Source organism: Prosopis cineraria, unplaced genomic scaffold, assembly GCF_029017545.1.
Source record: "Prosopis cineraria cultivar Desert tree isolate PC_DT_omini unplaced genomic scaffold, ASM2901754v1 PC1579, whole genome shotgun sequence".
Classification (NCBI taxonomy): domain Eukaryota; kingdom Viridiplantae; phylum Streptophyta; class Magnoliopsida; order Fabales; family Fabaceae; genus Prosopis; species Prosopis cineraria.
Genome location: NW_026556904.1, coordinates 1 through 21807, shown reverse-complemented (window position 1 = coordinate 21807; position 21807 = coordinate 1). Strand labels below are relative to the sequence as shown.

The following is a 21807-nucleotide window of genomic DNA, read 5'->3' as shown; positions in this document are numbered from 1 at the left end:
TGTTCCTCATAGCGGAAGTTTCTCGCTGGTTGGGCGCTATGGTGCACGAAGTCAACCATTGCGGATGATGCCGCCAGAAAATGACCATTATATGCTTCCTCTCTTAAAAAATTAAATTATTTTTAATTCAATTATACCTTTCAGACAAATAATTAAGTGTGTTTCAATTAAAACTATCTTTTTAAATTTATTTTCATTTAATAAAATGTTTTACTTAAACATAAATATAAAATAATTTATTTATAAAAGATATTTTTGGAAAAACAAATTCATTGTACTTTAAAATATTAAAAATATTTTATATTTTTTAACATTCAACCCTTTTAAAAGGAATAAGTATATATATACTCCCTTCGTTAAAAAATGTAAGACATTTTTAAAAAAATTAGATGTTCAAAATGTAAGGCATTTTTAATCTTTTGAGGTGTAATTATTGTTTTTTTTTAAAAAGCGTCCATATTAATAATTACTTTATATTTATTGTAAGATGTTTAATAATGGTAAATATGAAAAGATAGGGTTAGTTGAAAAGTAAGTAACTATTTTATTGAGAGTGAAATTCGATTAAAAATATTTTATATTTTTTAATGGAGGAAGTATCACGGACAATTCACATTTTTAAGCCTTGGGAAGCTATTTTTTAATTTATGTAAACAAATTTTTATAATTATACTGTATATTATTTTGCCAATAAAATGTACAAAGATAATATGTGTGTAATTTAAAAGCCAAAAAAGTTAAACTGCAACAAGTCAAAGTTTAATGTGTTATTTAAAAAATAAATAAATAAAATTAAATAAAGGGACATACCATTAATAATTGCCATGCTGGTAAAATGATAAATTAATCAACAGCGACAGGATTGTTGGGTCGGGAAAATAGAGTACTTGTTAAGTTTTAGAGGTAAAAAAATATATGAAGGAAATGATTAGCACTTTTGTTGGGACGCGACGTTATTAGCTTTTCCTCTTGGGGGAGTAATCATGAGTGATTAAAGCAATCAAATCATGAAGGAGTTATATAGTAAATGGAGTGAAAAGGGATTATTACATTTACAAACAAAAAGAAACTCTTCCTGTTATGGCACATTGGGCTCCTATTAATTATCGTTCATCAACCCTAATGGTCTTCATAGGATAATGTACTTTTCTTTTTTGTAAACATAATAATGTACTTTAATCTGCTGAAATTTTCATCCTCAAATCAACTTTTATCACGGACACATCAAAGTGTAATCATTATGATTTAACTACCTGATATATTAAATCTCCCGTTCATTATGGCAAAAACCCTACTAAGCTTGGGCATCGACTGTCCGTATCTCTTTCACCCCCACAAAATGAGTCTAGTGCCTTGTTCATCCATTTCTTTAGCCCCATGATTTATGGAAGAATATTTGGCACCTCAAGCTGCAGCCAAAGATCAAACACTTTTTGCGGGGAGTTGTCAATAATGCCCTTGCAACTAATTAAATCAGCTCTTTATCACGGGGAAGTGTGCTATTGGTTGGTCAATTTGTTTGCAAGAGCCTGAAACTGTTGAACATCTATTATTTTTGCGTGCATGGGCTGGACAGGCTTGGTATGCTTGCTGTTTATCTTTTAGGTTGATGCTGAAACAGTCTTACCTTTTGATCTTTGGTGTCATAAGTTGCTGATTCAGGATGATCTGGATGATTATGGGAAATTTTATGCAGCAAATCTTTGTTAGAAGATTGGGAAGATGAGGTCTGTCTCAGTTTTCTATGGTGCTGTAATTAACTCTTTCACTGCCGTTTCAACTATGGATGTTGCTGCCTGAGAATATTGGAAAGCTAATTGTTATGAGAATCCAAACTCTTGTTTCGGCAATATGGTCCCCTCCCACTGTTGGTGAAGTTGAAGTCAACTGTGATGGATCTTTTCTTCGTTCATTTGGTTTTGCTGGCATAGGGATCATTTGGAGAGATCATAACAGCTCTTTCATTAAAGGTTGGTGTGAAAAAATTACCGCCTCATTTGGTTTCATGGCTGAAATACTTGATTTCCCTTGTTATCTGACAACCCTAACCAAAAACTCATCGTTGAAATAGGCTATCAAGACCTACATCATGCCTTATCCTCACAAAAATGGGATAACTGCAGCTGGATGTATCATGAATTGCTTGCTAATTCATTGCGTTCTATTGGGTCTTTTCATCATTTGAATCTTTCCTTGGTGAGACGATCAGGAAACAATGCTGCTGACTTTTTAGTAGCCTCTGCATCAAAGGGGGTGGAACCTTCTGGCTGGGTCTTTGCACCTTCACCTCCTGCTATCATCACTAACGACCTGATAGTGCATCATTATACTTCCTTGCAAGCATCTTCTGTATTTGATTGAGAGGGAATCGGCTAATTTGTAACTATTTTTGGTTGATCTTTTTTGTATGCTTGCCATTTTTTCTGGCTTACGGCTTTGACTCATGTTTTATTTACCATTGATGGAATTACTCCTCTCGGTCAATATATATATATATATATATATATTAAATCTCCACTAAAAAAAATCTCATTCTTTGTAAGTTTATTATTGGATTTTTTTTTCATTTTCATTTCTTTTATAAAATTGGTAACACACACACATTATCAAAACTCCTAACTCATAAGAACCACTATCATATTTTTATTTTGGTAAAAACCACATCATTTTCTTTGAAAGCAACTTGCAACGGGTTTGATTTGGACATATTACTACCACCAAGAAAGAGAGATGATTTGATTTTGGCCATAACTGAAAAAAAAAAGAAGCTTTTTTCTAATTAACAAAAGAATATAAATTAAATGATGATTATTCATAAATCTATAATGCTTTTTTTAAAAAAAAAATTTATTGCATGTTTTTTTGTTGCATTAAGGGAAATATGTGGAATGAATAATTTTAAATACGGTTTTCTGTGTATTATATATATGTGTGCGTGTATTAATGATTTATTAGTATATTTACTCGTTTCTTTGGAATTTTTTTCATTAAGGAAATTAAAAATTACAGAAGAGCTTTTTTTCTTAGAAGAAACATAATTTTTGGTCTATATAGATTTATCAAGTTTTGTTTTTAATCCCTATTATTTTTTTTTCATGTTTTCAATCCTTATAGTTTCAGAAAGATTGAGTAATATTTATTTTCTAAATCCTTATAATTTTCTTTTTTTAGTGGTTTTAGTCTCTATAAGGACTGAAAATATAGGAAAAAAACTATAGAGACTGAAAATAAAACCTGATAAAACTATAAGGATTAAAAATTATGTTCTTTTTTTTTTCTATTAAAAAGATAATTTGAAATATTTTAGATAATTGGTTAAATTTTGTTGGGTTATTCGTGTCTCGTCCATAACATATTTCTAAAAATAAAATTAATTAATCAATTAAGTGTCGGCCACAAAGGGAACTCCCCGCGCAGTACCACGCTCCAAGCTTATTTAATTTCACCTAGCAACTTAGAAGACACCAAATTGGTTGACAAATTGATGCAACATTTTTTTCCCTAAACAAACAAAAATGCATTCATAAAATGAGAAGACAGGTACAACAACCTTCAAAAAAGAGCCTAATCATATTTCCAACTTATTAAAAAGAAACAGTGAGAGAGATCCTAATTATTTATCTAATTCTATTTATAAATCACTTTCAACATGTTTTACTAGTATAAAAAAAAATTTAAAATTTATTAACTCTATTCTAAAATTTAATAAATTTTCAACTTTACCCGCATTAAATATACATATTTTAATTACATTTTTTTTTAACATTCAATAGAAGATAAAAAAAATTTATAATAAAAATTTAATAACGTAACTTATAAAAAAAATAAAAAAATTATTTTCTCTTTATCTTATAAATAGAATCGAAGGGAGTAGTTATCATTCACTTCGTTCAAATAATAAAAATGAAGAATAGTCAAAGATGTAAAAAGTGCTCTCAAAAACATGTGTCTTCCTAGCTAATAACATCCCTATAGACCAAGTTAATTGAAAGTTTGAAACTACCCAATCCCTATTTACCAAATTACAAGCATTATAAATAATAACATGAAAAGGATGGTCAACACTCTAATCCCTAGTGATGAGGTCTATCGCTTCAACATAATTAGAGTGGACTTCAATCTTTCTGAAACCTCTGGACCAGCAAAACTCAAGTCACACACATCCGTGTATGTGTTTCTTCATTGGCATTCGGTTCACAATTTTGCAGCATGAAGCAAATCTAGCCTTTTCCATGATCACGTATTATTTGGTTTTTGTAAAGTAACATCATTGAAGGACTTGGATGGATCGTCTTCCTAAAATATCTCAAAGTACCTGACATTTCCAAAAGAAGGAAATTAAAGGAAGAAAATGGTTCACGACATTATTCTGTTTTTCCTCGCTGCTTTGGCTTTTTAATTGAAAGCATTTATCAATATATCTTTTATTAGAGGATTTAGAACAAGATATACTTTTTTCTCGATCACAACTTTTTATTTGATTTGATCATTGAAAAGGCGGGTCGTTTAATTTTTAAAATTATTTTACTTCATCGGAATCATTAATTTAGCAAAGAATGGTGAAAACATTAAAACTAATGAAATGGGCTGTATTGTGTCTTCAAAATCTTTTAAAGTGGAAGGATTTAGACACCTAATTAATGGATTTTCTCCATTAAATTTGGCATATTTTTATATACTTTTTCTTAAAATTAATTATGCTACCTTAAGATCACTTCATAATAGCGATGGAAGCATTTAATTTGTCGTGCACGCAGGTCCATAACTAAAGCCCTTTCTAAAATGTTAAACTGATTTATGGGGGCCTCGTGTAGTAAGGATGCTTGGATTTTGCACAGTTAGTTCAACCAATAGCAATGTAGACAAATTGGGCCGGGAATTCACAAACATGAAAAGAGAGACAAAAAACAAGGTTTGTCAACAGCATTGAGGACCCTGCATAGGAGGACAAGATTTGTTGTCTATCTACTTTGTATTTTATTTTTTATATTATACTCTTTCTTTCTCGTTTTTTTTTGGCGAAATCTTTTCATCTTTATTCAGATGTAATACATGCATCTACCAAAGAAAATCCATATCAATGATTTTCCCTTAGATTAAGTGGCCCCATTAACTTCTCTTTGATGATTTATGATTAACATTTATATTGACGTAACAAGTTTCAACCAATTTCAAGCTAATCTTTTGGCATAAGTTAACCGTAAGTTATCTGGTAAATAAAATTTCAAGTATTTGGAAAACCACCGTACGACATCATCCCCTTGCACCATGGGTAAGCTTGCAAAGCCAAACATTGTAATACCCAATATCTTAAGGCTTACTTGATTTTGTAGAAGATTAAATATCAACATTTGCAAAGTTCAATAGACATGGCACTTTCTACATTTGGACAAGTGAAACAAGAGTCAAACAGTGATAAATAAAACCACCTCTCATAGACTTATACTAGCAGAAAGACACAGGCATTAGGTTCAAAGCTTCAATCCAACTGGATCCTAAATCAAGAAAAATACACGATAAAACTTGAATAACAACAATTAGGTCGTCAAAAGCAAAAAGCCCTCGAAGAAACTGTCTTTAAACCCTGTCAAGTTTGATGCAGAGAAAATAAGTTCAATTTATAAAGACCACCATTAAACCAGTAATGTCCAGGAAGCAGCAGGTTTTATGCAGTTTATCAGAATTTCTGGAGGACCACCGAATTTGCCAGTCCTTCCTGCTCTATGGTCCGAGTTTCATCAGTCAGAAGCTTTGGAGGAAACCCCATCACCTGAAGTTGGTAATTCAATGCACCCCCAGGTCTAGACGCATTAATAAATGCACGGATATCGCTGATTGTGTGATGATAATTAAAATGAGATATCAAGCGGGTTCCATCAGCTAGCCTAATCTGTACTGAGGTTGACCGCAAAGACTGATCCACAACCAGTCCTGCAGAAGGGCTAGGAGCGTTAGACGGACCAGAACCTGAAGCAACAGTTGTTTCGGGTGCTGCTGAAGTAGAGCTGCTTCCTACAGTTCTACCTACTCCCTGGAATGGAAGATGGCGCTTTTCGGGTTCCTACAAATATAACAAAAATTCACATCCAATTTATTCAACGGATCCTCAGATTTCAGCTTCCAGGTCAGGGCAGTAATTTAAAACGAAAAAAAAACTGGAATATTCAAAAGCGGAACAGAGAAAAGCAAACCAGTTTCACGCTGATTTCATATCAAATTAGAGGGGGACAACACTAACAGAAAACTAACCGGATATTTTTCAGTCCTCCTTATGAGATTAACATTGACTGATGATCTCCTGTCTGCAGGTTCAAGCTCTTTTGGACACTCAGACTTTTTGATACTCTGCATTCAAACAGAGTAAACATAATTATTAATCATTAACAACAAATCGACCAGTGTAACCAAGAAGAAAATAGTACTCCAGATTCCAGAAAGATATTGAAAAAATTATTCAACAGTCTCATGGCTCATTTCAAGAACAGCTTTCAGAGCACTCCGAACTATATGCTTGGAATACAGTTCCCTAGTGGCTACCATATGGTTTTCAGTGTAGGGAATTTTCATTCTGAGGTTTTCAGTAAGTGGAGATAAAAACAAAAATTCCAGGAATATTTCATTATTATGTCATTCTGTGAATCATAAATAGAAAAAAAAATCACAATCTTCAAATACTGATGAATTCTGTATTTGGGCTGCACGCAACTGCGAAGCTCCCAACATTGTGAATAAAAGCAGTATACCTCTAAGAATGAGGCATTCTCAGGATCATCCAACCTCCTCAAAGGTCCATCATTTACAGTGAAGCCATCACTCCAAAAAACAATGTTGTGAACAAAAGACTCAGGTTGTTGAGAAGTTGATTGCACAGTTTCTCCTGAGAGTAATCTTGCAGTTCCAGTAAAGCTTGTTGACCTTGGTGGATCCTGGAGTTGATCAAGAGGCCTTTCTATAGCTCCCAGTTGCCTGGCTTGATTGAAAATTGCATCCACATCATTGCCCTTTGAAGGATCTTGGACAAGCATTCCACTGGAGATATAACAAACAAACGTTAAATAACTAACAGAAAGTTCCAAATACAGTTCAGAAAGCATGACTACCAGTTTCTAAGTGAGCTGAACCATCTGTGGTACCAATTCAGTCTAGGAGAGTGGCACGATAAAGGAACACTTCAATCTAGACTAAAAATATTTAAGGACAACGGGAAAAATTATTTTTCAGCAGGCAGTCAAGTGAACAAAGATTTGCATGTAAGAAGGAATGTGGTCGTCAATAATCACACATCAAAGTAAGGAAGGGTCACAGGTTAAAATCTAATGTAAAGACAAGCTAAATAATACGGAAACCTAACAATGAGAAGCTAATAAAGCTCTCATCCCATTTATAATTTTTTTCCACAACAAAATAAGAAATTGCATTAAGATAAGGTTAAAAAATGCACAGAGATTGAAGATAAGAAATCCTCCGGGAAAGAGAACAAGTGGCAACTCATAACAGAGAAACCAAAGAAAAACTCCAACAAAACCAGTCACCGAATAAAATAAACCTAAGAATTCAAAAATTGAACAAATGGTCTGACATCTACATGATTTAAGTCGACTATCATCATTGCAGCAGTAAAAATTGGTAAACTACCAGAATATATTTATGCATACCAAGATATATCAAACAAATCAAAGCTAAAGGGTTCTCATAATCAGTCTACCCATTGCCAGGAGACCAACAACAAAGTGACCTATCTGTTTATCAGCAGATTGAGATGGTATCGCTGGTAATATATCATAGGTAAAGCCACTTATAATATCAAGGGGAAAGAAAGACAAAGGGGAATGCTAAAATCATGTTAGTTATAGCTAGTATCACAATAATGGCTTTCTATGCTAATTCAATATTGTATTCCAATGCCAAGTACTGGCTTAATCCCTATACTCCAGCTCGTAAATCACTGCATCACGCTATTCAAGTCATAGCTCTCTCTTTCCCGCTCCTGATTGCTCAATTAGTGCCCAGGGAAGGGACACAACAGTGCCGATCCAATGGAATGTAGGTCAAGCGTATAAAGCTTTCGATGACAAGAACAAAGTTTATGTCAGGGCAAAAAAATGAAACTGAACTCTAAATTCTTCTTCCAACCCCGTCCCCCGTTCTGATTCGAACAAATAAGCCATTGAACATTTGAAATAGGAAAAATAACAGATAAATTCAGGGTAAAGAGCTCTCGGTAACTACTCGATACGATAAGAAACAAATACCATAAAAAATTTCAGAAAATTGAGATTTTAATGTCAAACAAACAGGAGGGGTTGGAGAAATGGAAACCTCTTTTCGCCCCCGGTGTAGTACTCCTGCGGCCCGTCAGAATCGCTGTCGGAGTCTACCGACGGCCGGTTCAGATCCGATAGTGTACGGATTCTTCCTGCGCGGCTGCTCGATGCCTTCGATGCTTTCCTGTCTCCCGACGCCATTGATTTTTATTTTTATTTTCCTGTTTCTACCTTCGCAACACACGCAAGAGAGGAAGAGTAGAAGAGGCAGAGAAAGAAAGCTCGAGAATAGAGCCAATATATCCTGCCGCACAAATCTCTTATAACATGACGCTCCACCAGAGCGCGTGAGCTAAAATGGATAACGCCGTTAACCGTGATCCTTTTCCCCCTTTGACCTTGTGTTCCGTTTTTAAATTTATTCATTTTCTGATGAAGTAGAGTCATTAATGAAATACATCGACAAGGCTGTTGAACCTGTGATTTAGTATGGTCATTAATAAACACTTTAAATAAAATGCAAGATTAATTGCAAACCGATAATTTTAAAAGTAAATTCATAAAGATGAGTTTTATTATTTAAACTCGAAATCTAAGAACAATTCTACGGATACTTGCATAAAGTATAAGAAATGATAAAATACAAAGTTGTCGAGCTCAAGCACGTGATTTTAAATAAATTTATGAAAATAAAATTTAGGATGTGCACCAACCACGTTGCCCATATATCAAACGCAAACGCAGCCATTGTTGTGTGTTTGATGCAAGGACATTGTTTTGGGGTAGCTCCATATGGGTGTACAAATTTGTCACCAAAACAGATAACAATGGCCATTTGGTTAGAAAGTAATGGAATGAAATAAATTTAAAAAAAAATACAAATATAATAATCAAGATATAAAGAAAAGATAAGTTATGAGAGAAATGAATAATTTAATTTATGAAATTGAGAATTATGCAAAAAGTTGTCCTCTCATTAAAGTTGTTCTTCATACATACTTTTAAAAAATTAAATCTCAAAACAATGTTTAAAGATATTTTAAGAATGTCTTTGATATATTTATTTAATATGACTAGGTATCTTATGACTCATATTTAAGACCTTGAGATAAGCTGATTTAATTTTTTTTATTAGTTAAACCAAACATCATGGTTATATTTTTTAACTTTCAACTATTAATTACCAATAACAAATAATATTATAAATAAAAATTAATTACAAAATAATTCTAAGTTGCTAAAAGTAGAAGAATGGATCAAGGTTGGAAACATGCCCGGAGGAGCACGAACAATAAATCACCAAATTAATTAGTATTAAATATATATATATATATATATATAAAAGAATAAATTGTATTTAGATAATCAATATCTTGTAAAAAAAATTACCTTATATTGTTTGATCTATGTTATTAAAATTATCAACATTAAGAAATTTTTATTTTTTAATTGGGCTAACAAATATTAAAATTATAATTAATATAAGAATAAATTATATTAACATAATTAAAATATTTGATGCATGTTTTATTAAAAATAATATATATATATATATATATATAATATTAGAGATGGGATGTCCCGACAACAATTTCATGTTTCATCTTATTTGGCTCTGCAGTTTTGTTCTGCTTTTTTTTTTTTTTTCCTGGGATCTGGAAAGACCATTCCTATATGACTTGGAAGAAATTAGATCGATTGAGATGAGTATAAAGTTGAACGCCTAGAAGGGAGCTTCATTCCATCGCTAGAAAAACGGGATTTTTGATTCTTGAAGCTGCCAGAATGAATCCCCTGCCATTGGGAATGGAATAAAATGTCACGCCACAAAACAAACATAAACAGTGCACAATGGAAATCTGAATCTGTTCCTTCCCCTACAGAAAACATGGATCGCTTTCAACCAAACAGGCTATTACTTACAGGTCCGCTGGCGAACGATTCTTGGAAAACCTGATGATCATTTTGTCGGAACCAACGCATATAATACTCACTCGTTCTCATTCTCAAGTGTCGAGTTTTCTGGATGCCCCAGTCAACACTAGAATCTCACATGATAGTAACAAGTTAACTTTAACAATTGGCCTTTATAATACAAACTCTTTAAGGATTTTGACATGCAATGCATTACAAAATATTCTCCCTGTCTTGTTTTTTAAGATATTTTTTGAGATGATTTGATGTTCTAAAATATAAAATATTTTTTTAAAAAATTTTTATTAATGACAATTATCCCATTTTGCCCATCATTATTTTATGAAGGGTATTTTTAAAAGTTTATAAAAAAATAATATTGTAAATTATATTTAATAAATTTCATTGCTATGTATAATTTTGCTAGAAAATGCCTTAGAAATTAGGACGGAGTGAGGACATAAAAATGAAACACATAATTTTTATTTTAACAGTCAGCCTTCAAAATACAGACTCAGTAAAGATTTTGAGTTTTGACTTGCAACACGCACAAAACTCGCTGGCAAACGCATTTCACTGTATTACCTGCTTTGTTTTTTTTTTTTGGGCCTTTGCATGGGCCCAAGCATATTGGTTTGCATCACGGAGGCCACTTATCTCACTTCCTCCAAGGAAAATGAAACACATTTTGATATAAAAAAAGGAAAATGAAACACGAGCATAAGCATTGCACAATGTGTTATTCCCACAGCTGGCTCGGGAACATCAAGGTGAGGCCTTTTAACCTTCTGATTATATGTTGAACAGTTCTCAACAATTGCTGCTTCTGATGTGCGTTGGAGTCCACTTGTTCCCGTTTCACAATATTTACTCGCTTTTTCAGTTTTCAGAATCACTACATTCAGAGCCTGCAACACTGGCTGATGCATTTGGACGCGATCTTCAAAATTGCAACCAAAAAACTGCTTTTTCTTGCTCCGCGCCTTGTGTCTAGTTTTAAACTATTTGTTGGGGGTCATAAATGGTATACTCCTTTTATTCTTATATATAAAATATTTTTTATATATTTATTTTATCTTTAAATATAAAAAATAATAATAATATTTTTAAATAATTAAATAATGTTACTTTTATTTTAAAAAATAAAACAGATCATTAATTGTATGTTTTTCTTATCACCATTATAATATTAATTGTGATATTATTAGGGTTAAAATTAAAAAATTATTATATTTTTTGTGAGTTCAACTAAATAGCAATTCTTTATTAATATATTAGATTTAATTAAAAATATTTTATAAATAAAAATAAAGAAAATAGTGTTCAATTATTCATTCCTCAGGACTTAATTAGCTCGTAAAGCAGCATGTGATACAAAGAAAAAGCAGTTCCATACTCTTATGTCACATGTCTCAATTCTCAAGATAAAAATTAATAATAAACTAATAAAGAATATTGGTTAACATCTTACCATTAAATATGATTATAGGAACATAATGCATACTTTATTATAAAACATTTTTAACTGTTTCACATATGTTAAGAAATGTAAGTTTTTTGACATTATAAAAAAAATTATATATACTTTTATTTTTACCCTCAACTTTAAATAATAATACAACTACATTAAATATCTTTACATTAATTAAAAAATAATAAAATTAAAAAATATTTTAATTATTATAAAGTGTCCTATATTTTGAATTAAAAAAATACTCCTAAAATGTATTTGCTAAATGGGATCAAGGAAAGTATTTTACATTTTTATCATCTTGTGATGGAAAAATTACCTTCTTTGGTGGTTACCAAATGGGGCCTTCCAACTTTATTATAAGGATCCTTGATCTAATATTTAGTGTAATTTTCTTTAAAAAAAAATAATTGGGAAGATAAAAATAAAATATTTTTAAATTATATAAATAATAATTTGACCATTCAAAATGTCATAATTCTATTAAAGTCTCTAGAAATCTTTCTATTATTAATAAAGTTATATAAATGATCAGATTGCCTTTAATGAGAATAAAATGATTACAAGTTTTGTTTAAATAATCAAAACTTTTTTTTTATATTCATAACATTATAATAATAAATCACAATTTCGCATGTTAAATTTTTAATATTATTATAAATGCTGAAAATAACTACTAATGATAATAAATTTGTTTAAATAATCACAACTTTTTTCTTGTATTCACAATAATACAATAGTAAATCAAAACTTTGTATGTCAAATTTTTGATATTGCTATAAGTGTTAAAATAATAAGTAATGATTATAAATTTTATTTAAATAATCACAATTTTACTTTTTATATTTACAACAATACAACAACAAATCCCAAATTCACATGTCAAATATCTCATATTGATACAAGTGTTGGAAATAAAGAGTAATGATCACAAATTTTATTTAAATAATCATAATTTTGCTTCTTATATTTGCAATAATGTAAGAGCAAATTATAACTTTATATGTCAAATTCTTAATATTGCTACAAAGATAATTGTTCATTTACATAAATCCCTTAATAATAAAAAAGTTTCTAAAGATTTTAATGAAATTATAATATTTTAAGAGACTAAATTATTATTTATATAATTCAAAAGAATTCTATTGTCATTTAAAAAAATATATTTCATAAGGCTAATAATAAATAAAAATTGATCAGTCATTCCTTCCACATGTACCGGCAATGATGCTGGGTAAAGTAAAAGATTATTAATTGATAAGTATTTATTATCCCTTAATTTTGTAGTAATCATTCTATTCAAAAGATGTAAGATATTTTTAATAAATTTTTATTTTTAATAAAGTAGTTACTTATTTTTAAAATAATATTATTTTATTATATTTACCTCTATTTATTGGGGTGTTTTATTTTAAATAAATATAAAATGATTGATTAGTTATGATCACTTTGGGAGGAAAAAAAATAATGATTACATCTTAAAATACTTAAAAAATATTTTTAAACATTCAATTTCTTAAAAAATATCTTACATTCTTCAATGAAAAGAATAATTTATATAGAAGGTAGTACATTAATTCCAATGTTAAACCGAAAAAATATTTCGTATTAAAGGTGGAAGTAGGTCTAAGTGACCTATTTTGCTTATTTGTCACAGGGCTTAGCCGGTAGACAAGCTTATTTCTACAGACACATAAACAAACATATAAATAAAATTATTATTACTTATCTATTTTAAATTAAATTATTAGTAGTTATTAGTTAGTTAACATATATAATTTTGGGAGAAAAACTCTCACGCTCATCTTGTGGCAAGAGCGAGTCTGCAGACTCGACAGAAGATGCGGATACTTGCCTTGATCATATTGCTAAGAAGGAGTGTATTTTGTGACTATGATTTTATAAATTCTATACCCTGAGTTGGAGTAGCATGACACATCTATGCATTCTTTGTCGTCTGTCACCTCTGGCCAAGAATTAATTACGTGCTTAATTTGTTATTGGGTTTGTTTCAATGAAAACTAGATACTGCTCCCATGAAGAAGGAGTAAAAAGAGAATTTTGTGCTTGCAACACTTGGATTATTATGCTGAATCAGTTTTACTGCTTGTCTTACTTCCTGAGTTTCCAAAATGTCTCAGAGTGCTCGTCCTTCAAAAGACCACTGAATTCGGCTTTATCAGGCAACGCCTTCTCTACGATCAATGACACAGTACTCTCATTATCAATAATCAATCATCAATTAAACATTTTTACACGTAATTTCAACTTTATAAAAGATCCTTTTCCATTTTGCTCATACATAAAATCTTCATTTAATTTTGGAAAAATTCACAGCACTTGCCGTTAATAATACAGCTCATCCCAGTTGTGTCAAATTTCATGTAAATATAGGTTGCTTCTTTCTATCTTTCTTTTTTTTAATAGTAAAATGAACGCCGCTAATAATAAGTACTAACAGTAACAAGTGTAAGACTGAGTCACAGGCAAAGATGCCGAAAGAGGAAAGCAGAAAGAAAACCAGGAAGTCAGAAAGAAACTTGAAATAACATTCTTTGGTGACGCATTTCAACATTTGACATTACAATACACCCAAAGAGGAAGGAAGCATCACATAACATTCCTATCTACTATCTACTCATCCCTATCAGCCTACCACACTCATCAACCAATCTACTTCTAACTCTTCACCTGTGAGTCATCATTTCTCAGAAACATGCCTTTTCCCTTGCATACAATCCAACACAGTATATACGAATCACACAACCACAAAGATCTCTTTACAAAGATCATCAGAAAGAGAGAAAAAAAGAAAAAGTTAATCAGAGAGGGCAAAGTGAAAATATGAAATCTCAGCAGCATTTATTTATTTTACTGTATATGGGAGTCCAATTAATTGTCACTAGTGCGACGTTATCATGCTCTTTTTAGTGAAAAGGCTCTTCAAATTGAAAATATTACCACCGCTTCCCGCAGCGTTACCAGTTCCGTCGTTTTCAGCGACGCCGCAGACGGCGGGGCCACCGGCGCCAATTTTATCGTCGCTTCTGCAACTCAGATTGTGTCTGTAGCCAATGCACATGGGGACGTTTATATTCAAAACTCTGGCCTTCGAGCTACCGCCGCCGGTGGTGGTTGTTGGGGTGATCGTTTTATTCCGGCGACTCGTGGGGGTTTCTCTTCTTGACCCCCTGGTATTTAGAACCCCGGATTCGGAAGTCTTCGAGGTGGATCCTGCACGGCGGACCTGCCAGACCGGGCTGCTCCGACCAACATGGACCCCGGAACGACCGGGACTGCTGGGCCATTTTCGTGACTTGGACTCCCCGGCTGAGTTACTCCGAGAACAAGGCGCGCTGTTGACCTTCCGGGTTACGGGAGATCCGGTAAATAACTTGGGTCGGGTGCTGGCATTTCCGGCGGACCTGCTCCGCGAGAACGGCCATATGTTGATGTTCAACTCCGCCGAACTCGCACCGTTCCCGCTTTTTTTCTTCTCTTTATTCTTTTTCTTCCCTTTCTCTTCCGAGGAGCTCTTATTTTCCTCGCTCTTCTTCTCGCTCTTTTTAAAAATGTCTTTCCACCGTTTTGATGCCGAAAACGACGTCGTCACAGATGAATCTGTTATGGCCGGCGATGGCTCGGTTGTGGACCCAGGCACTGGATCCGGCGGCTCCGATATGAGAGTTTCGGTGTCCGGGCGTTGCGTGGAGGCCGATGGGCCAGAATTATTTTGAAGGGGGAGGAGGTGGAGCGGGAGGAGGACGCCATCGACGAAGAGCTCATCCGCGGAGAGGAGATTGGGTTGAGGGAAAGACGGGTTGCGAACCTTCCAGAACTCAAATTCGGGGGAATTGCAGACGCTGCTTCTTCGTCTTCCGCCACTGGATGGAGAAAGAGACCAAGGCTGTGGTTCTCTGTTTTGCTGGTATCCATGGAGATTTCAGGGGGATGAGGAGGAGGAAGATGAAGGATGAGGAGGTGTAGTGATTTAATGGCGTTATGAAGAAGGTTGAGAGTTTCCGAAGGAGTGTGAGAAGAATTCAGAGATCATAAAGAGCCAACCAAGCATTAAAAGAGAGTAGAATGAACAAGTCTTTCAAAACTCCTCCAGCATATGGCTCTGTCTTTGCAACAGTTTTTCAAATTTTTGTTTAAAAAAATTACAAACTCATATCTCTATACTTTCCTATTTGTTTATGGCCCTAAAAAATTGACCATATCTGTTAAATTTTAAAAATATACCAAAATTGACAAATAATTGCATTGAGTGAGAAAATAATTAGGGTAGGAGGTTGGAAACTTGGAGGTTGAGTCCATTTATGTATGGAAGGAGTATGTGTCATACAAAGCCTGCCGTTTGGCAAAATATAAAAGATCGATTCTAAAGGATAACTCAATTAAAAAAAAAATAAAAATTTTAAAATTTATAAGAATCTAGTATACTATTATTTTTAAATTTTTGGCAAAAAAGAACTAGTATTTATTTGATAATATTTTAATTATGTTTTAGATCTTTTCTATTAAAACAATTTTACTTTCCTGTAGTAGTATAACTAATTTTGCACAAGTCTTTTTAAAAAATATTTATTATCACGACCAACAAAAATATTGCACTCCTTGTGGATACGAATTATTGAAAGTAAATTAAATGCTTATCTTATAGTTGTGTGTGATGTAAATTTTAATTTATTATAATATATAGAAGTATCTACATCAGAACACTTATTATTTATGGGGAAAACGTATTTTTTTAAGGAATAACTGTAAGTTAGACATTGACAAAAATACATGTATGAAACTACAGAAATAAATTCCTATGGGGGCACCAAAAATGTTTGTTTGGGAAGAAAAACAAAAGGAAGAGAAAATCGCAAAGGAAGCAGATCCCCTACCGGGCGCTCTCCAGAATGTCCCTGCACGTCCTTCTCCTCCTTCTCTTCCCATCTTCACGGTTTGCTTATATAAGAAAACATTTTTATTTATCAAAATCTCAGTTATGTGAGATTATTATTATTAATAATAGTTTCATGGCTATCTTAAAATGCTCTTAATATATTTATTTAATGCGATTAAATATTTTAAAATTTAAATTTAAGATTATAAGATAAGTTGATTTAACTTTTTAAACCAGTTAAATCAAAACAAGTAATTTTAAATGGTTAAAATTTAACATGCACAATATATAATTACAATAAAATAAATAAAATTTAATTTATAAAAGTTTCTAATGATAAAATATAAGTGTGAACTGCCCAAAAAAATTATAATAATTTAAATTTATTTATTTTTATATTATAATTATTTTATAAAAAATTAAATTTATTGAAAAAAAATAATTAAATCTGAACTATTTATTTTATAATTTGAGAATAGAGATGAGATGAGGAAGGAAGGGGGAAAAAACCAGAGGATCCGAACACGCGTAGCATTTAGGGTTGGGTGGGATGCACATGGATAGATACATCGCGATTAATTAATGCACACTATTATTTGTGAGTGAGTGTGTGTACATATATCTGTATAAAAGTACTGTACGATAAAGTTAAATAAAAAATCTGAACTGTATTATATGAACTACATGTGCAGCAGTGAGAGCACCAAAAAGCTGCTCTCACGAATTGGCGATCACGGATTAGAGTCTTTTGAAATTACATGTAATTTTAAAGGGGAAGCGATGATAAAATTTCATCCCTCAAAATGTAATTTTTTTTAAGTCATTGAATATATTTTTAATATTAATAATTTTTTATTAAATAATTAAATTCTCGCATGAATTTCAATTTATATCTATTAAAAGTATATTTAAAAAAATTAAATATTTGTTGAAATTGGCAAGAATATTTGAGGGTTACCCAGACAAATTTTGAATTGCCTCTTGCTTAAAATAATTAATTTAAATTACAATTTTTATTTAAACATTAACAATTTTTATTATTTAATCTGTGAAAATTAAATAAAAAATTATAACTTCACATATAAAATTTCTTTATCATTAAAGTTTAAATTTTAAATATAATCAGTCGCAACTTTTATTTAAATAATTATAACTTTTATTGTGAATTATAAAAATTAAATAATAAATCACAACTTCTCACATAAAATTTTTATCATTTAAGTTTAAGTTTTAAAAATAATCAGTTATAATTTTTATTAAGTAATAACAATTTTAATTTTGTTAATCGCAAATATTAAATAAAAAATCACAATTTTTTATATGAAACTTATTTTACCATTTAAGCCTAATTTTTGAAACTAATTAGTTACAACTTTTATTTAAATAATCACAAATTTATTCTTGCAAATAAGTAAGAAATCATAATTTTTCATTTAAAATTTTTAAACAGGTGACAATTTAGTCATTTAATATAAAATTATTAATGTCATAAAGGTACTTAAAAACTTGAAATGAATTATAGCATTTTAAGAGATTTAATTATTTTTTATATATCTCGATGAAATTTTATTATCATATTCCCAAGTTTAAACGATGTGATGTCCATCTAAATTATTTAAAAGTCATTGAAATCGAAATCAGCCATGCATTATGTACATGGGATATAAATAAATATATACGCACACATATATCTAGAAACATAACCAACCATTTAATTTTTTAGATTTTTTATAACAAAGAAATGTAGGAGGTCAAAAACAATTCAATATCCACCTTGGGATCCTTATTACAAGAAACTAATGATAACTTTACAGTAAATCAATGAAATTAGTTGAAATTAATCATTTATAGTAAAATTTTACCCTCAATAAAACACATTATTTAGACCAACGAACATTGGCCACGGTAATGCTCAAATCCGATCCACTTGGATAACCATATAAACAAAAACGCATTTTCTTAGAGGACTTTGTTTGATTTAGTTGGAAAATTTATTAGACAGATTTATGAAACATGACAAAATGTGAAAGGTGTTGGAGTTAATTATCAATTAAATAGGGTCAGGAAATAATGTAACCGATGACGCAAGGAACCGACATGCCGCAGGGCCAACATATGGAGGTGTGTGTGTGGATTTTGTGTTTGTGAATGTGTGCACACAGAGAGAATGGAGTATTTTGGAAGGGAAGGAAGAAAAAGGGACTTTGATTCACATCACTCCTCGAGTTGGAATTTGCCAATTTGGAATCCATTTCAGTCTTTCTCTCTCTACTACTCACGTTCTGTTCACTATTTCGAGCGTCTTCGTGTAATTTTAGTTTTATGAAATTCTGGATTAGCGTGCCACACATTAGTTTGCTTCCGCTTTATTTTGGTTTTTGCCTTTGATAAGTAGATTTCACATGCCCTCCTCAATTATGTTGCCATCTAATCCTGTTGCCACGTGTTGGTCATGTATTATTCCTTTACAGCAAAACTGTTCGTTAACGTTACTCCTAGGAATCCCCCGATTTAGATGTCTGTTGTCATCGTAATTGGAAAGCATCCGATTCTCTCTGTTTTCAATTTTAGCTATTTCTGATTTGTTTTATTTATAAATCAATACAAAATAATGTTATTCTCATGAATTTTTACCCCGTCTGGTTATTAAAGTGAATGAAATATAATAGATTAAAAAAATAAAAATAAAAAAAGAATGACTAAAACAGATAGTGAACACATTTATAGAAAAGAGGTATATTTAATTCATAAGATTGAGAATTATAATTTATAAAATTTTTAAAAGGTATGATTAGTTTTATATTTATAATATATATTAATAAATTTTACCATGCATATCATGAGGAGAAAGAATAATTTAATTTATTTTTGTATTAATTTTTTTTTCAATTTATTACATTTCATTCATTTTCATAACCAAGTAAGACCTTGAAATTTTTTTTTTATATAAAAATCATTTATCAAAAAACTTGTTCTTACTTGATTATAAGAAATTCTTACATGAATTTAATATTTCATGTTATTTGTATACTATTTAATAAAAACATATTATGTGATGGTAAAAAAAATAAAAACATATTATGTAAAATTCATTTATTTTTATGTGTTTTTCCTGTATTTACAGTTGTTTTCAGGAGTAGCTTCCTGACATGCTCCAAGGAAAACGTGGCTCTTAATAGTGTGAATTATACGAATTATCTTCTTAAAGTATTTAAAAATCTCATTTTTCACTTTTTTTTGCACGGAGCAAATTCAAGTAAGAGAGAATTATCATGTGGCCTTCATATCTTTGGAAGATATGTTAGTGTTGTTGCTGTGGAGGATTTTCCGGATGTAACCTCAAAATAATGATAATAATAATTCTGGTGTTAATTAAAAAAAGAGAGAAAATAATAGGAAGTGTAGTTGAGAATAAATAAAATAATGGGAAAAGAAAAATAAATGTTTAATTGTGCGGACGAGTGACAGGTGGTAGAATAAGGGACACGTGTTAGAGAATGAGACGAGAGATGGGAAGGCGGAGGATGATGAAACGCCACGATAACAAATATGGGCCATTGGATCAAGAAAAGTTTAAAAGTAACACATCAAAATCAAACGGTTATTACCGTTGGCACGTACCGGAGAATATCGTTGTGGGGTCCAGCTCAAACCCTTCCTCTCACCAGCCGGGTGTAATATCAAAAGGGTGGGACCCCCTCTACAAGCTGACATGCTCTGTGGAGCCCACAAGATTGATAGGGCTGTATCGCCGCGTGCTTTGATGACATTGGAGAAACTAGACACCCATTTGTCCTTGTTTTGAGGTGAATGAAGATTTTTAACAACGAAATTTATATTAATTACCTTTTAAAAATGTAATTTAGTTCACTTTATAAATCGGTGGTTGATGAAATATTTTATTTTAAATTTAAATTTTAAATTATTTTTAAAAAATAAAATAAAAAAGATAAAAAATAATATTATTATTTTTTATTTTTTATTTTTTATTTAAGGGTTATATTTAAAATTTCACTTACTTTATATTGTATTTTTATTGTATTAATATTAATAAAGTGTAGATAAAAATAACTTATGAATAGGACAGAAGAAAGTAATCTTTTTATGAATTAAACAATTAAAATAATAAAATAAATATATCATCTCTCAAACTATATAAATAACGTAGTTTATTGTAAAATTTGCTTTAAATTTTGACACATTGATTAAAATAATTTATATAAATAAAAAATAATTTCCAAAAACCATATAGTTAGGTTTTATAAATATAACTAGTTACATTTTTCCTATGTTATATGGAGCCTAATAATTTGATTAGACATAGAAAAAGGAGTATATTCGTTAATAATACAGACGGCTTGTTTAAATAATGAAATCTCCTCCACCCAATTTAATCTGAATTAATATCATTTAATTATTTTTAACTTATGAATAATGTGAGTTGTAGTAATCTTTCTCTTGATATTATTTTGATGTAATTATCAAATATTTATTGTGATCATGTTAGGTTTAAGCATTATTACATGAAGTAGTTTTGGTCTATGCAATTAATTTTGGCCCAAAATACATTTGAGTTTAAAAATCTGGTGAAAAGATTGACGTATAAAAGATGGAAAGTGAGGTTCATTTGCAAAAAAAAAAAAAAAAAAAGGTAGGGAGAGAAAAGAGGATATCTAAAATGGATTGATAGATTATAAACACCATCGTTATCAGAGGATTCAGGAAATGCCTTCATTTAGTGAAGAAACCATTGCAATCATAAACATTGATAATTAAAATTTCATAAATTTTAAAAGTATAAATTAATCCACAACATTAAAACTTGATTTTGTCCATTTATATAAAAACTAATCTTTTTGTTAAAAAATATAAAATATTTTTAATTAAATCTCACTACTCAATAAAATAATTATTTACTTTCAAAGTAACTTTATATTTTTATATTTATTCATATTAAATACCTTACAATAAATATAAAATCATACATTAATGGGACACTTTAAAAAAATAATAATTATACCTTAAAAAAATTAAAAAATATCTTATATTTTTTAATATTTATTTTTTAAAAAATATTTATATTTTTAAACCAACCGAGTAAATTCGGGGATTCAATCCATTGCACTCTCACGGCTAGGCCACTGCCCAATTCTTGGTCGCAGACGAGAGGCCGAGATCAACTCCATCCACGATCTTTTTTTTATGTTTATTTCATTTATAATGGATTGTCATAAACTTTCCACGGCCAAAAGTTATGTACG

At 30.8% G+C, this 21807-nt stretch overlaps 3 protein-coding genes across 3 annotated transcripts; 1 reads left to right on the top strand and 2 right to left on the bottom strand.

Annotated features, from left to right (window-relative positions):
• The first annotated feature begins 1378 nt into the window (after positions 1-1378).
• On the top strand, positions 1379-2401 carry LOC129300417 (uncharacterized). The gene is made up of 3 exons (XM_054938986.1): positions 1379-1581; positions 1697-1970; positions 2072-2401. The coding sequence occupies exons 2-3, from the start codon at positions 1787-1789 to the stop codon at positions 2359-2361; spliced, it is 474 nt and encodes a 157-aa protein (XP_054794961.1). The 5' UTR covers positions 1379-1581; positions 1697-1786; the 3' UTR covers positions 2362-2401.
• Positions 2402-5413: 3012 nt separating this feature from the next.
• On the bottom strand, positions 5414-8544 carry LOC129300419 (plant UBX domain-containing protein 4-like). Its single transcript, XM_054938988.1, has 4 exons — positions 8320-8544; positions 6744-7029; positions 6250-6345; positions 5414-6061 (listed from the first exon to the last, which is right to left on the bottom strand). Exons 1-4 carry the CDS (start codon positions 8463-8465, stop codon positions 5678-5680), a joined length of 912 nt encoding a protein of 303 aa, XP_054794963.1. The 5' UTR covers positions 8466-8544; the 3' UTR covers positions 5414-5677.
• Positions 8545-14177: 5633 nt separating this feature from the next.
• Positions 14178-20260, bottom strand: LOC129300418 (uncharacterized). The gene is made up of 2 exons (XM_054938987.1): positions 20168-20260; positions 14178-15574 (listed from the first exon to the last, which is right to left on the bottom strand). The coding sequence occupies exons 1-2, from the start codon at positions 20258-20260 to the stop codon at positions 14552-14554; spliced, it is 1116 nt and encodes a 371-aa protein (XP_054794962.1). The 3' UTR covers positions 14178-14551.
• Between the last annotated feature and the right edge of the window lie 1547 nt (positions 20261-21807).

What these genes read in the sequence shown, in the direction of transcription:
- LOC129300417 (XM_054938986.1), top strand. Translation starts at nt 1,787, where the DNA reads ATGTTGCTGCCTGAGAATATTGGAAAGCTAATTGTTATGAGAATCCAA. An exon ending in TAACAGCTCTTTCATTAAAG is followed by an intron (nt 1,971 to 2,071) that starts GTTGGTGTGAAA and finishes TCGTTGAAATAG; the next exon opens with GCTATCAAGACCTACATCAT.
- LOC129300419 (XM_054938988.1), bottom strand. Translation starts at nt 8,465, where the DNA reads ATGGCGTCGGGAGACAGGAAAGCATCGAAGGCATCGAGCAGCCGCGCA. An exon ending in AGAATGCCTCATTCTTAGAG is followed by an intron (nt 6,346 to 6,743) that starts GTATACTGCTTT and finishes GTTTGAATGCAG; the next exon opens with AGTATCAAAAAGTCTGAGTG. An exon ending in GGAGGACTGAAAAATATCCG is followed by an intron (nt 6,062 to 6,249) that starts GTTAGTTTTCTG and finishes TTATATTTGTAG; the next exon opens with GAACCCGAAAAGCGCCATCT.
- LOC129300418 (XM_054938987.1), bottom strand. Translation starts at nt 20,260, where the DNA reads ATGTCAGCTTGTAGAGGGGGTCCCACCCTTTTGATATTACACCCGGCT. An exon ending in CCCCACAACGATATTCTCCG is followed by an intron (nt 15,575 to 20,167) that starts GTACGTGCCAAC and finishes CATGGATACCAG; the next exon opens with CAAAACAGAGAACCACAGCC.